Source organism: Neolamprologus multifasciatus, chromosome 12 (genome assembly GCF_963576455.1).
Source record: "Neolamprologus multifasciatus chromosome 12, fNeoMul1.2, whole genome shotgun sequence".
NCBI classification, from domain to species: Eukaryota; Metazoa; Chordata; class Actinopteri; order Cichliformes; family Cichlidae; genus Neolamprologus; species Neolamprologus multifasciatus.
In genome coordinates this window covers 14,761,544-14,778,521 of record NC_140450.1, presented here as the reverse complement: position 1 = coordinate 14,778,521, position 16,978 = coordinate 14,761,544, and the positions used below count along the sequence as shown (strand labels likewise).

At 40.4% G+C, this 16,978-nt stretch overlaps 1 protein-coding gene across 3 annotated transcripts in view; it reads right to left on the bottom strand.

The window, feature by feature from the left end:
• The window catches only part of pde4d (phosphodiesterase 4D, cAMP-specific), a 198,318-nt gene that overhangs the window by 91,750 nt on the left and 89,590 nt on the right, over positions 1 to 16,978 (bottom strand). The window contains exon 1 of one of the 3 annotated variants that reach the window (XM_085181359.1): positions 5,351 to 15,629. The exons of the other annotated variants lie outside the window; for them this stretch is intronic. Within the exon in view, the coding sequence (XP_085037485.1) occupies positions 5,351 to 5,613 (263 nt within the window). The 5' untranslated portion in view covers positions 5,614 to 15,629. Of the gene's footprint in view, positions 1 to 5,350; positions 15,630 to 16,978 lie in introns of those variants that run through there. 3 annotated transcript variants of the gene reach the window in all.

Here is a 16,978-nt window from a genome sequence, read left to right as displayed (position 1 = left end):
CCAAGACTGTTAGCAGAGTAGCCACAGCAGCATTGCTCAAATGCTCATATGTATGCAAATCACAGGCGCTCTATTCTCCTGGGAGGGGAGCGGTGTTTGGGCTGATAAAACCTGTAGAATCCGTCTTACTGCACAGCAGGATGAAAGCTGCGAGCTAAAAAACGAATCGAAGGTAGAAGCTACATCTTTAAAACAAAATTTGTTAGGAATGCGTGAAGTATGAATTGGATACTATCGTGCCAGACAAGGAAAACTCAGAGGATGTCACATTATCTGCAGTTTGCTTTGGTGTTATTTCAGATAGTAAACAGATGATTTTAGCATTAATATCCACAACAAATCAAGCATGACAAGCCTGTCACCTGTTCGTTTTGAGAAATATGCTTTCATGTATCCATTTTCTGGCAGAGCTGGCTCACAGGAGCGATGCATCTCTCGTGTCTGTATAGTAAATATAAAACTACTGCCATTAGCTGGATACTGCGTCTCAGCATATCTGCCTACCAGCGCGTCTTACATAACACATTATACACGGTGTTGTTTTATCGACACAAAACAAAAAATTGAAGGTTTCACGCCTGAAGCACTGACTAGCTGGAGCTACTGTCAAACTAATTCTTTAAAAAAGAAATGCATGTTTTGTTAGACTCCAACCATCGCCAGCTATGAGTCATAAGGCTGTTAAGCTGTACGGATAAGTTGTGAAAAAAAAAGTGAAACCTTGACCAACAATTACTGTAGGAAGTTTGTCAGCCGCGTTAAGATAAAAATGAAAAAATACATAAATAAATAAATAATAAATAGTGAGGGAGAGAAAGCAAGACAGACAGACAAAGAGAGATGATATAACCAAGTGAGAAGTGAAGTGAAGAGAGTCATGCTCTGCCTAGATTAGCACCACTGTGTTTAGCTTCAGGTCCTCTACTCCCACGCTCTTCCTCTCTTCTACCTTGCCTCCCTCCCTCCGTACCACCCTTACCGCATTTATCCACACATCAATCACGCATCCATCAATTCGACATCCATCTCTCCTCAACAGTCCAACCGCTATCCCCACCTAAACCCCCGCAGTCGGACCACTCAGCAGGGGGAAGAAGCCCCGGCATCAGCACCACCAGCTAAAGCCACCTGTTCTCCCCTCGCTGAAACCCCACTCTCCTCTTACATAAAGAGACACTTGCACTGTTGCAATGCAGCATCAGACGGTGTTGTGCAACAGCATTAAAAATACCTCAGGGTCAGTGAGGAGGAAAGTTGAAAACAGGATATCATCAGAGATATTCTGGTGGAGAGAATGCAAAAAAGAGTCGTGAGTGTGTCTGTCACTCGAAGGTGAGAGCACACCGTTCAACGCTCCCTTTGTGTGCGCTCTTCAGCAGAAGAGCTGAGAAGGGATATTGACGAGCACCTCAGAGAGAGCACAGGCACGTTTCAACCATAGCCATTGCGGAGGTCTGCAAGCGCAGTGTCAGGACATGGGACGTGACTCTTGAAAGCGATTAACCTCCGGTCACGCTGTATCGCACAACCAAAATGGTAGAGAAGCGGTTGCCTTTTGGTGATCAATGTATCCATATGCAACAAAAAAAAAACCCACATACATTTAATTTGGCAACTGCTCTCCGGTTAAGCCAATCACCCCCCCACCCCACCCCCAACCGACTCTGGTGGCTCTCAAAGTAATACATCCCTTTATTGCAGGGCACAGTGCCAATCTGAGTCTTAAGTCTGTTGTCAGCACACCCCATTTTGTAGATACTACCTAATTCCATAAAGAAAGCCACACTAATGCGTCTGCTGCTGTTGGAGGTACTCCTGCAGCTTAGGTTGCGATAATGCCGGCAACAATTAAATAAGAACTACCGCACTCTACTTAAAATCCTCTCAGCTAAATGAAATCCAGCTCAAATATTTACTTCTTTCAAAATTCTATTATATCATCGCTGTATCTTCCCAAGAACTGGGACTTTAAAAGTGTCGCCATTAAATGAGGCCAAACCCTTTTTTCGAGGAACTCTGTAAACCATTAAATTCCATAAAATCCCCCGTAATACCTTTTTTATGTCTTTGCAAATAATTACGCCAATCAAATTCACTCAGAACAAAGAAGCCAATCAGCATTTGGGATACATTCTCTAAAGTGTTCTCACAGTGACTGTAAAACAATTTGTGAATGGTTTTCACAATGTCGAGTCCCTAAGAACAGCGACGCTGTACATCATACCAATCGGCCCGTGGAGGAGGATTGTCTTGTTAATGAAGTGTGGAGTGGCGCCACCGAGGACTGTGTATGTCACCAGATTTACACCACAGTGGTCTGTGATTCCCTGCAGCTGTAAAACAATGAGGAGGTGATTGGAGTAAATTACACTGCAGTTGTCAACCTCCGGACCGCTCACAGCCATTTTATGGTGTCTCCCTCTTAGAAACAAATTGTTTCTCTCCCGTTCCCTGGCTCGCACATGCACACACAAACAGCCATTCTTCTGCTTTCCTCCCACACTCTCTTTATCTCTGTCTGATATTCTGTCTGCTGCCTTTTTTCAAATGTCAAGACACAACACAGGTACATGACCAACAAGTTAGTTATTAAGTGGCCATTCTTCTTTCATGCTCTTGTTCTTCTCTCACCCCAAATGTCATGATCCAAATACCAGTGTCTAACCAAATACACATTTCACAGATCCTCACAGTCACCCTGAAGCAAACATGTTTGGTCTCTCCATTTCAAGGACAGAGATGTTTTCTTCACCAGGATCGGGGGAAAGAAAGAAACTAATTAAACATACATTCATCCAACTATCCATCCTAATTACCCTACTCAGGTTGCAGGTAACCCAACTGTCAAAGGCAGAGAGTCTCAGCAATGGCCAATCCATTGCAGAGCTTCTTCAAACATCAATTATGAATTTTAAAAGTGAATTATTTAAAGACACGGACAAATAAAAACAGCGCTGTGGTGTCTTACAGCAAAATGTCCTGAGTTCAAATCCACCACCCAGCTGTGGGCTGTCTGTGCAGAGTTTGCATATTCTCCCTGTGCTTGCATGGGTTCCCACCAGGTTTTCTGACCTCCTCCCAGAGTTCAAACGCATGTATGTTTGGCTAACTGGTGATTCTACATTGTGAGCATCAATGCTTGTTTGTCTCTATGTGTTAGACTGGCAATCTGCCCAGGGAGTACCTCACCTCTCGCCCCATGATGGGATAGGTTAGGCCCCACTGCTATCCTGAACTGAATAAGCAAAAACAAGAAGGATGGATGCTTAAGCCACAACCTGATTCTACTCCTCTGTGTCATAATCCACATTTTACTTGTGCAGTTTAAACTGAAACACTTCTGTGTTTCTTTTATCAGTCTCAGGAGAGTATATCTATTTGTGGATGTTGCATGAAAATCTCTCAGGCTTGTGGTTATTTTATGGGTATTCAATATTTATTGGGTTGCAGGGGACATTATTTCCATCAGGATGTGGCTGTGCAGACAATACTGGTCTTTTTATGGGATGTTCCAATAACAATAAAAAATACTCTCACAATTCCTCTTCCTTAACAATAAGAGTGTAGTAATTCCTGATAGACTTTTTTCATATACATCTTAAGCAAAGTAAGAAAATCAGTTGAGCGACAGTCACCAAAAATAGAACAGCTAACTCGTCACGACAGGTTTTTTTAAACATCGCTGTTATTTTCTCATCTATAATAAAGGACTCATCACGCCACCAGTGTCACTTCCTTTCTTTTTGCACTTCTCGTACTTTCACCTGTTAAAGATATATACCATTCTAGGAAATCAAGCCGATGTGCGGAAATGAGGAAAAAAAGAAAAAATCCAATCCAAGAATAAACACATTTCTGCTTCTTAATATGGAAGAGCGAGAAATAGCTTCCTTTTTAGAGTGGCACTCGGGAGAGATGGTGTCGAATGTTACATAAGCTTAATTAATAATCACATACAGACACCCACATTTGCATGTACACATGCAGAAAGTGTATGAATCTGCACATGGATAATTAATTCACAAAATTTAAATGGCACAAACACGCAGGAGGCTGCACTAAAATAGCAAGAAGCCATGAGATACTGTACATCTTTTATCAGGTATTTGTGCCATCGGCTACAAAGAGCAAAGAAAAAGAAGAGAGGGCACAAGAAAAATGACCAATAATGGCAGATTTATGAATTAATAGAGAAAAAGAAAGAAATGATGATAAAAATCAAAAGAATATAAAGGAGAGTGAAAGGCAGATGACTGGATAAAACACACCTTGACGTAGAATCAAAGGGTGAAATAAATAACAGATCGGGGAGTAAAGAAATCCTGATATATGATTTTCTTTATGAGAATATGAGTTTTTGATCATGAGCGAGATCCAAATGCCAGAAGGGAGACAAATCACTGAAGAGATTGAGAGTAGAGGAAGTGGGACAGAAGACATTCTGAAAAAGAAAGAAGGAAAGAGGCAGGAGAAAGATGGAAGAAAAATGGAGAGGGAAGAGAAAGAGAGATGAGTCGCAAAAAATGGAGAGGGTGAGGCGGAGGAGGAGGGACGGGGTGTAGCAAAGGGGGTGAAATTGATTAAGGGGGAGAAACAATGAGAGTGGGGAGGAGGCGAAAAGGCGCAATGGGAGAGAGAGGCTGGAGACTGGAAACGACTTGAAAGGAAGGGATGAGGTAAATGCAACAGAGGCTGATAGACAGCCAGGAAGAGAAGACTAATTAATAGTCAAAAACTGCAGGGAGGCAGGCAGGTGTGCAGAGAAACCCACAGCAGGAGGGAATAAACATAGAGATGGATGGCTTCTCCTGCCTTGAATTACCTAACAAGACAGGCAGCTTTGGGGTTTATCTTGTGACATATTGCATGACTATACATCGCAGAGAGATAAAAGCAGCAACAGCGCAGGAAGGCGGATGGGGGGGCTGCATAGTGCAGAGGGACACTGGAGAATGAGAGAAGTAAGGGGGACAAGCACTACCGTGAGGAAAAGGCAGAGAAGATCTCATTATCTAGAGGTGGGAAGAGGGTTTAGACATGAAGAAAAGCTAACAGGGGGATTTGCTCACACACATACCTGGCATTTCTGCAAGAGGAAAAGCACTGAAGTCGAACCACGAACAAAGTTTAATTACACAAATGGCTTATCACACTGCCGCCTCCCACCGCGCACACAGCGCTCAACAAACACAGTTCCGACCTTGAAAGTTTGCCACGGGTGTGGTTTAGACCACATGTTGTCTGATAAAAAAAAAACCAAACAAGACACATTCCCTTTATCAGCCTCCCATTTATCAGCTCCACATCTACAGCCGCCAGCACACTGAACACCTGTCTGTTTAGCCCTCACCATGTATGTGCAACAGTGAAGCGCCTCTGTTTGTGGATGTTGTTGTTGAGCAACATGCGGCGAAGCAGTCGCGGCGAGTTGCGCGGAGAAAGGCGGGGGGAGATGGAGGAGGGCGATCGCCGGTGTCCTCGCGGCCTCTCCGGCTGCAGCAGGTTCTCCCGCAGGATCTTCACCAGGTCTTCGTTCAGGCCGGAGTGTTTCGGCATGGGGGGCACTGCCAGGGTGTCCTGGTGGGTCACCCCCATGCCTGCCTGCTGGGCCATGCCTACCCCGGCTTCACCACAAAAAGCACCACTACCAGCCAAATGAATGAATAGTAAAGGCAGCCAAGATAAATCAGAGGTAATGCAATAAACACAGGTAAAATATGTGCCGCTCCTTTGTCACAGTCAGAGTTTAGTAATGTGCAGAGAAAAAAAAGAAAAGAAAAAAAAGCAGGCGGAAAAAAAGAAATGACATCCAAGAATCCTGTGGATAACAAACTACAAAAAGCTCTGCAGGTAATTTGTCACGATAGCAGCTCCCTCTGTGCAAAAGCGAGGGGAAATAGAAGAAAAATCCCCCACTCCTTTTTTGTCTTTAAAGGAGCAAGCACAAGAACAGGACTGAGAGCTGCTGCCTTTGTCTGCTCTGCAACACTGAATATCTGCTGTGAAAGTGCAAAGGAGAAGATGAGCGCAGCACGAAAGCAGGAGAGAGGGAGGGCGTGATGCAAAATCTTGGAGGTAAAAAAAAAAGGGGGTAATTCCATTCCAGCCCTTTATCCCCCAGGTCTGCAGGCAAACTCAACACAGTCCAGTGAAACCAAGCCAGCCAGAGTTGAAATAATTCTGAAATAATTCAGTCGGTTTGAGCACAGAACAGCCCGGTTCTGTCTGGCTAAAGCCAACGGTGAACCTGTGGTGGCTCACTTCACTAAAAAGCCCCAGCCCAGTATGACTCAATACAGAAAAGAATTCTGTTCCATCCAGTCACAGCAATTTATCCTTTCTTCCTCTTCCTACATAGAGTGACTGCTGAGTGCAGCCAGTTTATAAGCTACTGATCCTTCAGAGCTGAGCAGAGCGCGAGTATGTGTGACTGTTTGAGAGAGAGCGAGAGGGAGAGATGGGGAGTGTGTACACAATAGAGAAGAGAAAACAGAGAGGTATGGAGGGAGAGAGAGAGAGAGAGAGAGAGGCAGAGAGAGGTTGAGGTAATGGTGCTCTTTGCATGCTTGCGCTCGAGTCGAGGCACACGCAACTCTGCAAGGGTACATTTCCCGATGCAGCAGACCGCACTTAAGTCACACTTTTGCTACTGAGTAACCCTCAATCCAGACTGAGCTTCAGGGGACATCCCCTCTAAAAGCAAACAATTCCATGAGTATAGCTGTGTGTGCACATGTGCACAAATTTGCATTTCCATTTTACTAACATTTGCACACCCGAGGGAAAAAAAACAAAAAAAAACCCAACAACCTAGGAGAGGGTTGCAACCAGCTAAACATCTTCTGCCACTAGCTGTGATTTCTTTCAATCAGGACAGACTCAGTTTTACTTTTGTCAGTATTGTCTGCTGAATTTAATAGGTAGCCACCTAGCCTTTATCCTCCTCCGCCTAGTGATTAGTAACTGCCTCCAACAAGCTTCTAGCCATTCTCATTTAAACCTTATGTCAACTGTTTCATTCTACTATGCTTACATGTCCAACTTCTTCCAAGCGACCCACGGTACTTAAATATACTTTAGCTTTAACTAGCCCAGCAACAAATCTACAGCAACATGTATGCTATGACTTCAATGTTTCTTCTTAAGATTTTCAAATCACCCTAATACAAATAGAAAGATATACAATTAAAAAGCATTATAAGTTTGGTTTTTGCTGTTACATGTTGATAGCCTATACTTGTATGGCATACTCAGAGTTAGTTGCACAAGTCTTTCTTTGAACAATGACAATTTTGTAATTTTACCTCACCACGGTGGATTTTAAAATAAGCAGTCAACATGTGATTGAAGTGCACTGTGACTGAACTGATTTAAGTGACTTTTTGCTTTAATTCAAAGGGTTTGGCAAAAGTATTATGTTGACTGTATTGACTGCCATTTTTATACATAGTTTCATTTTCAGCAGTTCCAAAGTAAATGGAGAATTTAAAAGCAGTACAGGTGAGACCTGTTCTGTTGTTAGTCCAATGTTTTTTAAGTTGTTAAACTGCCATTTGATAGCTTTTCACTTAACTTTCAGTTTGAGGGCCAGAGAGATGTTGATGCAAGTGAAATATGCTGAAAAATCTATTTTAGATAGCAAAAACTTTAGGAGTAACCTAATAAACAATCTGTACATTCTTAAAAAGAACGAATGCCCTGGGTAGCTCACAGATGATGACAGAATTATTTCCATGATTAAGAATTACACCTTGATGACATCTAACCATCTCATTAACATGTGTATCATTGTAAAAGTCTACAAACAACACAAAGCTTCATGAATGAAAATACAGCGACTTTACAACAGTGTTCAAACCTCGAGTTACATTCAGGAACAAGAAGGCCAGATTAGTTCTGGAGTAAAAAAAACATCTTTGGACAGATGACAGAAAGACTCATTTGTAGCAGAATAATTGGAGGAGAAAAGTATAGAGATGGAAAGGAACAGCTCAGCTGATCCAAAGCAGGTCACATCATCTGTCAAACATGGTCGAGACCATGTTATTCTACAGGCATGCATGGCTGATAGTGGCCACCAATGTCTGATGGTGTAACTTCTGATAGAAATGAAAAAAAGCCTCTCAAGGATCTGAAGGCAACTGCAGCAAAAGCCTGGCACAGCATGGTGACATTCACAGATTCTAGATCTCCAGCATTTTCATCCAAGTACCAAAACCAAATTATGTTATCTTGGCCAATTACTTTCAAACCTCTGAAAATGGCTTTAAGTCCTAAACAGGTAATGCAATACTACAACAATCAGATCCTAAATGTATGATTGAAAATGCTGGTGTTCAGAGGCAAAATCACAAATATTCCGCTATTATACAAATACTCATGGACCTACCTGTAAATATTATGTGACCTCCATGAAGGCATTCCATATATACAGTAACTTAAAGAATAAAGACACACACAGCACCTCTGGCTACAGATTCCTATACAACAATGACGCTGTAGAGGTATGATGTGGTGCTAGCATCATTGCTCACAGTGACAATGTGAACATGTAGCTGTGTTCCAAATATGTATAATGATTATTCTGAATAATCAACTTTGAATTTTTGATCAGAATACTATACTACTATGTAGTAGTGCTCAATTTATGCTGTATGTATTATTATATAAATACATTCAAAATATCAAACGTTGCAAGAATAGTATTAAACGCACAATTGGAACCCAGCATGCACTCACAAACACTCTAGCAACACTAGCTTTAGTATTTCAAAAAGAGTGGGTGCTCCTCAAAGACTAGGAGCAAGGATATACAAATGATTCCAGTCAACCACGTTGGAGGAATGCCCAGTTGTGTTCTACACTTACATTTTTTTAAAAACAAATTGAAAAATTAAAAACACAGTCAAATACCACCAGGCAGAAACTATCTGAAATGTTTCCTAACACCACAGAAAAAAGCAAAAACACTACCACAGGCTACCTATTTGACATCTCCCAGAGAGGTTTTAGCTAATATCAACATTTTTTTCAGACAACCAGATTATAAACTGAAATAGAAACGTTTGACTTCCTGCAATCATAACTGTAACTACGCTTTCTGATTGATAAGCCAGCCTTTTCTGGAACATAACATTCTGCAGTGAAGCTAACACCCCAGCACTTTCCAGCCAATATTTCCTTACTAGCAGGCTCTCCAGGTTGCTGTTGTGAGAGTTTGGGCCATTATTTACCTGTCTCTCTATAGGGAATCTTTGGTCCACTGGTTGGACTAACTCGTGCTTCTGTTACGAACAGCATTTGGTGTCAGTAGTTCTTGCCTTTCTCAAGCTCCTCTGTGAGCTGGAGAGCCAATCTAACCTGAAACTGCAGCAACACCAAGCTTATCTTGCTGCAGGGCAAAGCAAGAAGACTAGCGCCACCAGCTGAATCATTCTGTGAATAAAATCAGAAAAGCTCCCACCTGACCATCACAGAATCAGCTGACGTTATTTTGTACAATAACTTTAGTACATATTTTGAAGTCCTGCTAAACTTTACTTTAAGATCTAACCAGTTTTATATCCAGTCCTGCCAAGTGTGACAATCTAAAGCAAAAGTTCCTTTTTATATATTATGATACCTCAGAGTACAGTAACAGAAAAAAGCAGTGGTTCCCTGAACGTCTCGCCTGTGCCCTGGACAGTGGACTGAGTGAAAAGGGAAGATAGTCATTGCTCTGGTATTTAGTTCCACGTTGTCACTGTAGTTATTGTTATTTATTGGCACAGTATTTATAACTTTATTTAATAATAGGCGTGGGAGAACCTCCTTTCACACACATGCGCGCGCACATTTCCACGTATGGGTGCGCACATTTCCACTTTAACTCTACCACCACAAATAGAATCAAATCCTGTGAGGAAACAGAAGAGAACACTTTATTATTACTTCTTTTTGTCTGTGGGAATAAAAAAATTTAATTGCTCAGCTGATATTTATTACGTGAGTATGTAATGGTACCCAGAGGAAGATTTCAAATCAGGAAATACAAAACTAACAAACTCAAGCTGTTTGGATGTTGTTCTTTTCCCACCAGACAAAAAGGACTATCAAAAGACGACTATAGGCTACTATATAGAAGACTGACTACCCACTAAATGTTTTCATCATTTGGGATATCAAATTTTTGGATATTATCTTTTGCACATCTATCGTGTTTATGATTCCTTCTAATTATCACTTTTATGCCACAGATTACCGTTTTGTAAAGTGCGCTTGCTACCAAATGTCTAATCAAATGCCTTTCTATTGTCAGAAGAAAAAAAGACTGCAAAATGTATAGATTTCTGGGAAATAGGGAAAAAGAAAACATTGTCTTTCTTGGAAAACCACTTTTGAAGCTAAAAAAACCCCTTGAATATTACTATTAGAAACCAACAAATATAGGATTTTTGAGACCAGTACCGATACAGATATTCTGCAATTTAAAAATCTGACATATGGACCCATATTTTTTCTTTCAGGCACATGAAAAAAGCTGATTTCCTGAACCTTTGTTATGTGCAGGTTTATGAATCTTTACTAAGACAACATGACCTGTCGGTTTAAAAATAAACTCTTTTTATTGTCATAGCAAGCTTTGGATTATTTGTTAACACTCTGCCTGACACTATCTCTGTTTATCCTGTACTTTCTTTACTTTGTTAAATTCTCATTTATTGCCTGTTGTAAATGCTGATGCTCATATATTGCTATATAGCCAACGAGGACCAATAACATTAGACGGCCAATATATCAGTCTGGCTCTAATTCCAATAAATTCTAACCATAACACTTGCAAACATGCAAATACAACCCAGTGATCACTACAAGCACTTTGGATCCATCTGTCTAAAATCAGCTTTCCCTATGAACAAAAGCAGCGCACTGGCTGCCAAAAGATCAGAGAATGCATTCAATAATTTTTTTTTAGTTAGTTACAATGTTGCATCAACTACAGCAAAAAAAGGTCAGGGAAAGCAGATTTTTTTTTAAAATCAAATGAAGAGGATGCATGTTTTAATAATGTGTATAATATGGACTACCAATTTAGTTTTGCAGATTTGAATAATATTTCACACATATTTACAGAAGACGTGATAGTAACATACATTTAAGACAGCAATGCAAAAATTAGACAGAGGCAAAACTAAGTCATGGTCAATACATCCTTCTGACTGATGGTCCAGCAGTGAACTTCTCACACATGAGGAAAAAAGGAAAATGAAACCACAGCAGGGAGTTTCCTCATTAGCAGTGCCTCCAGCCTGGCTGTGTGTTAAATATCATCATAAATGTCATCATCTATGCATACTTGGAATAATAGCTTTTAAAATCTTTTTTAAATTAATTTCAAAAACCTTTAGTTGCTAAAAATGTGACATTTTGGAAGCTGTAATGGTTGGGGGATTTGGCCTTTCAACACCATCACAGAGCAACCTCTACTACAGGCAAGCTGATGCAGTCAGTAAGACACTTCCAGCCACGATGACAGTGGAGAGCTGTTGGCCTTCGGTTGATGGCTCGCAATTCATCATCACTTTACAACAGTCAAAAGGGATGAATGCCACTCCGTGAAAACATGTTTTATTTGTTTTCCTCTGACGGACTCACATACAGTAATTGCTGTCATTGTTCCATTGTTTCTCTTCTCGTGCTACCTTTCTTACGCCTCATCTTCTACGCTTTGTAAAACATTTCTTTTTTCAGCGATTACTTCCCCTTGCCACGTCTGTGTGCGTTTCCCCCTGGTTACCAGGGGCAACATGGCTGGAGAGGGACAAGTCGATTTTTCAAGAACCAAAGGCTGGAGGAACAAAAGCAAGAAAATGGAAGCCAATCTACAAGACAAAACTCAAGTGCATCACGCACAAAAACAGACTCAGTTGCTGCAAACACTACAACACACCACTGTGGTGCACGCATATGACACCTCAGCGTAAAGCACAAGCGACCACCTTCATTAAAGCAACAAAAAAGCGATAAAGAAAGGTATGGCAACAGCTAAGTGGATAAGTAGAATCATAGATTTATTTACTACATCAAGTAATGACAAGATACTTTACTCAGTGTAATGTAGTCTAGCAGTAATACCAGTGTGATAAAAGAGAGGTAAACACTGCCCCGAAGAATCTCAAAAAAATATTATGTCATCTGAAGGCTTATATATTATATATTAGCCTTATATTAAACAAATGATTGATATCCAAGATAGCAGAGCAGAAAATAGAGTTCACCACACCTCAAAGGAAACCAGATATTACAGAGTGTAGCTTTGTATGCATTCACATTCATACATATTTTAACTATGATTCAGTTTTGTCAACATTTTAATTTTCCATTTCTATTCTTTGCAAAACAAACTAATAAATCAAATCTTTGTGTCTCTACTCCTTGAAAAAAAAAAAAAAAGCGGGGGTAATCTTGACAGATTGCATGTGTTTCTTTTGGCAGCACACAGCATGCTGTCACCTCCCAGACTGCAGCCTGGAGTCTGGCCTGGTACTGGCAAAAGGGCCTCCGCAAGACACTAGATAATCAGATCAGTGCACCATATTTCTTAATACGTTATGAGAATGTCAAAGGTGACTCAGGCTTATTAAATTAACCTTTTATCATAGTTATAACTCGGATTACTGTAGCAGACATATGAATGGGAAGGAAGCACAGATGAAATACAAGGAGCTGGTGCACCAGGCAGTTTAAAAGCAAACAAGATGACCCGGCTCACCAAAGACTGATTTCTGAGCAATTCCAAGTAGCAACTACCAGCTGCAATATTAATGGCACATTACAGCCAAAACCTTAATGCAGCTCTGTCTCCCCCAAGTGGATATCTCCTATTATTGTGTGAGCCAGGACTAGTCTAGAACACACACCGACTGTATATATCACTAATATACTGAAATCACCTCCATCACACCAGATGAACATTAATTCCAGTGCTTGGCGTTATGTTTTTAAAAAGGCACAGCAGAGAGAAATATGACGCAATAGAAACAAATTTTTCAATTTACTCTAATCTTGTTTCCCACCAAGACACATAATAAAGTCATAGCCCTGTAAATGTCTGCATTTTAGCATCAGCTATACCACCCTGCTGTGGGATCAAATATCCATGCATTGTTGTAAATCTAATATTAAATGAAACATTTATTTAAAATTTGAATTTTTATAGATTTTTCTTTAAAGCTGCAATATTGGGTGGCATATGATGTCTATACATAAAAATGCACTGTTTGCTGCACAGAAAGTGATAGAGATTCTTTGTTTTCTATAAAAACAGACTATTTTGAAGGCAGTTGCAGATGACACAGATGCAAAATCTCAGAAAAAATCTCACTGTGAAAACGACTCCTGGTTTTTACACTTCCATCTGTATTTCTGGTCACCATGCTCTTTCGTGTAGTACCATATACATATAAGCACATTATGAAAATAGAGTAGTGGCTGATGGAGAATCTGATGCAAACCACCGAGTTCTTTTTGTTCATTTTGCTTATTGGACCAATAGATGGCAGCATTTTCTCAGAAACATGAAGACATAAAGCAAGACCACACACAGCAGTTCATATAAACCATTCAGAGGCATCTTTGTGTGTCCTAGACAGAAACACAGCTCCATATATGTCAGACTTTCCACTGTGTGTTGCCCAACTGAGGCCATGCAGGGGTGCTCAGAGCTGTAATTTCCTGAAGATCTGTTATACCAACTGTCTTTTTCAGCATGACTATGAAGCGCTACAATTTTCTACTTTATGGACAGTGACATTTTTCTTTATAGTTTTAACATTTAAAGAGCTCTCACTTTAGATGACTCACAGCCTGCGGTGAAAACAGTAAGCCTAGTGAATGCAAAATGGAGCCAGTCCACTCTTATGGAAAAGAAAGTGGGACATGAACTGTATATTAAGTATGAATTATCAATGCCTCTCTTGCTAAGGACACTGTGGAGCAAAAAAGATATGATAGTTCTCACGTTGTGTACGGTTTTCTCAGCGTTCCCCCCCACCCCCCCCCCGACTGCAGCGTACATCACAGTCCACTGGAGAGGCTTGCTATCATACCTTATGAAGTGCTTTTCCCCAGAAAAAGCAAAGGAACGCAAACTATAGATTAGGTTTGAATTATCAGCGTCTCTTGAGAAAGAGCCAAATAACTCACTGCTTCCTCACGAGAGAGAAGAAATACTGAAGGCAACAAAACAAAATGTTCACGAGCGGATATGAATATGAATAAAAGAAATTCTTTGGGACACACTAGAGCAATACTTAATTTGGAGAATAGTTTCCATGATCTTCCACCCGTTTTCCTGCTGTTCTGTGCAGCTGGTGTCTCATGCACAGTGAGAATATTTCATGGTCAGAAAAGCTGTCATGGTGACCCTGGCAGGGACTGTGGTCTAATTCCCTCAACCCCACTGATAGTAGAAGGTCACACGCTCTTGCCTCATGGTCTGAAAGCAAACACAGACATGCTGGGGAATACAGAAAGATAAGAATCTGAATCCAACAGGATGGCTGTGCTAGAACTAGATTATTTTGCTGCTTCCAAACTCTGCGTGTAATGGGCAGTGAATGTTTCAGTTTGAAGTGAAAGATCAGATCATCCGATTGTTAATTATGTTCCTTTTGCCTGCAAGTACTAAGTAAGCTATAGGATTTGCTTTTCAATGTATCATTATGAAATCAAGTATGTAGAAGCGCTTCAGTGCCAGGAACACTCTGTAAATATTAGGGGTGCAACAATACTCGTATCGATATTGAACCGTTTGATACAGTGCTTTCGGTTCGGTACGCATATGTATCGAACAATACAAAATTTTTAAATTATTTTATCAACTTTCCTTCTGATGATGCTGTCTGTGTTGAGCGCTCAGTGGATCTGCGCTCGACAGTGCAGCCTAGGCGGAGTACTCGAACGCAGATTCACTGAGCGCAGGGCAAGCTAGCAGACAGAAGTTAAGCTCTCGTTGCAACATGGCAAATTGAACCTCCCCCACCCTCATTCAGATCTGGCATTTGGAACTATTTTGGTTTTCATGTGACGTATGACCCTGAAGTTAAGCACGTCATGGACAAAAGTAAAACAGTATGTCGGATGTGCCACGCAATGCTCAATTACATGGGTGGGAACTAGTGCGTTAGCGCAGTTAGCTCGTTGACGTGTTGGCCGTCCAGCCCCATGCACAGGGCGATCCGCGGTAGCTCGTTAACGGAGATTCACCGTGTTGTGCCGTTAACGTCATTTCAACGAGATTGACGCTGACAGCACTAGTGGGAACACAACGAATATGACTGCACATTTACTCCGACATCATCCTAGTGCAAAGACAAGTGGAAGCAGACAAAAACAACAAGCACGCATGCTACAAACTTTACCCGAGTCATTTTAGCACATGATTCTCCTTATGGGGACCTGATATGTTTAATATGCTGCTGAGAATATAGCCCAGAAGAAGCGTATAGTATAGCTTTTATTTTGGAAAGAGACATTTCTCTGTAATAAACTCTCTTTTCCAAAGATGAGTGATTTCTCGATCAGATAGATTTATTTTTTTTATTACTTTGTTGTTTCAGCAACATTAAATTTAAAAACTGTACTTTTGAATTAAAATATATATTTATAATTTTAATAAATGAAAAAAATAAAAAGGCATGAACTTTTTTTTTTGTATTGAAAAAATATCGAACCGTGACACCAAAGTATCGAACCGAACCAAACCATGAATTTTGTGTATCGTTGCACCCCTAGTAAATATGTAATATGCAAGAGTGTTATTAAAAATAACACCAAGGCAACTTATTAAATGTTGAAAGTGAGATTTTTCTTTTTTGCAGGAAATATTTGTTTTTCTTTTCCTTCAATTTAGATGCTACAAGGGCAGCAAGTCTACAAAGCATGCACAAAAACACAACTGGTTAGGTTAATTTTAAAATGAAAACACGAAGTGAGCAAAAACAACTTAAGAATAAAATGTTTTAATTACAAAAGAAATGTGGGATTTAATGAATATATCATTTAAAGTACAGAGAATCCAAATAACTGTGCACAAAAGAGAAGAATTGAACTTGATGGCTACGAGTTTTAGGCCCTTAGACAGAGCTGGATTAAAAACACACATGACTCTATAGTGGAAATCACTAAACGTGCTCAGGAACACCTCTGACAAGCACCATCAGTGAACACAGTACTTATGACAGGAAGACTTTAAATGATGCACATGCTATGGGTAGCTTATAAATTTGTGAAAGCACCATTATGGCTAAATGACGTGCGCATGTTTTGGTGCGTTCCAATTTTACAAAGAATCAGGATACTTTATGTTTACGTTTTTCAAATCACTGCACTTCTCTGTACTTGACTCTAGCTTTGGATGTGAAAATCTGCTTCAAAAAAATAAAAGAACTTCCTTGCTGAACTGGCCTCGCTGCAGTTCAGACCTGTCACTTACTGAAAACATTTGGTGCGTTATGAAATGAGAAATGGTGTACAGCTGAAATCCCTTCTGAAGCAATAATAGGAAAGCATTTTGCTTTCTAAATTGCAAAAATTGCTCTCAAATGCTTACAGACTGCTGTAAAAAAGCAAAGACGTGATGGAGCGTGGTGGTAAACATGCCTCTTTCCCAACTCTTTTGCGACATTACATACGTTTTACACCACATCCATTTTCAAAACCAGAAGAAGTGTGGGAAAAGGAAAGAAAACTGAACAAAAACAAATGGTGAATAAAAATCTATTAGAATTATTTTTTTAACTGACCGGCGCTGCAATTCTCAAAGCATTATGAGTCAAAGTCGATGTGCGTCAGGACTGAATAATAACCCAGTAAGCTAAAACTTCAGGGAGTCTTTGGTTATTACTGGGTTCACTGCCAAAGGAAAGTAATATAGACCCTGGTCAGGATCCATGAGAACACTCCACTGGAACGTTTGATTAAAAGCGTGCATGTGAGT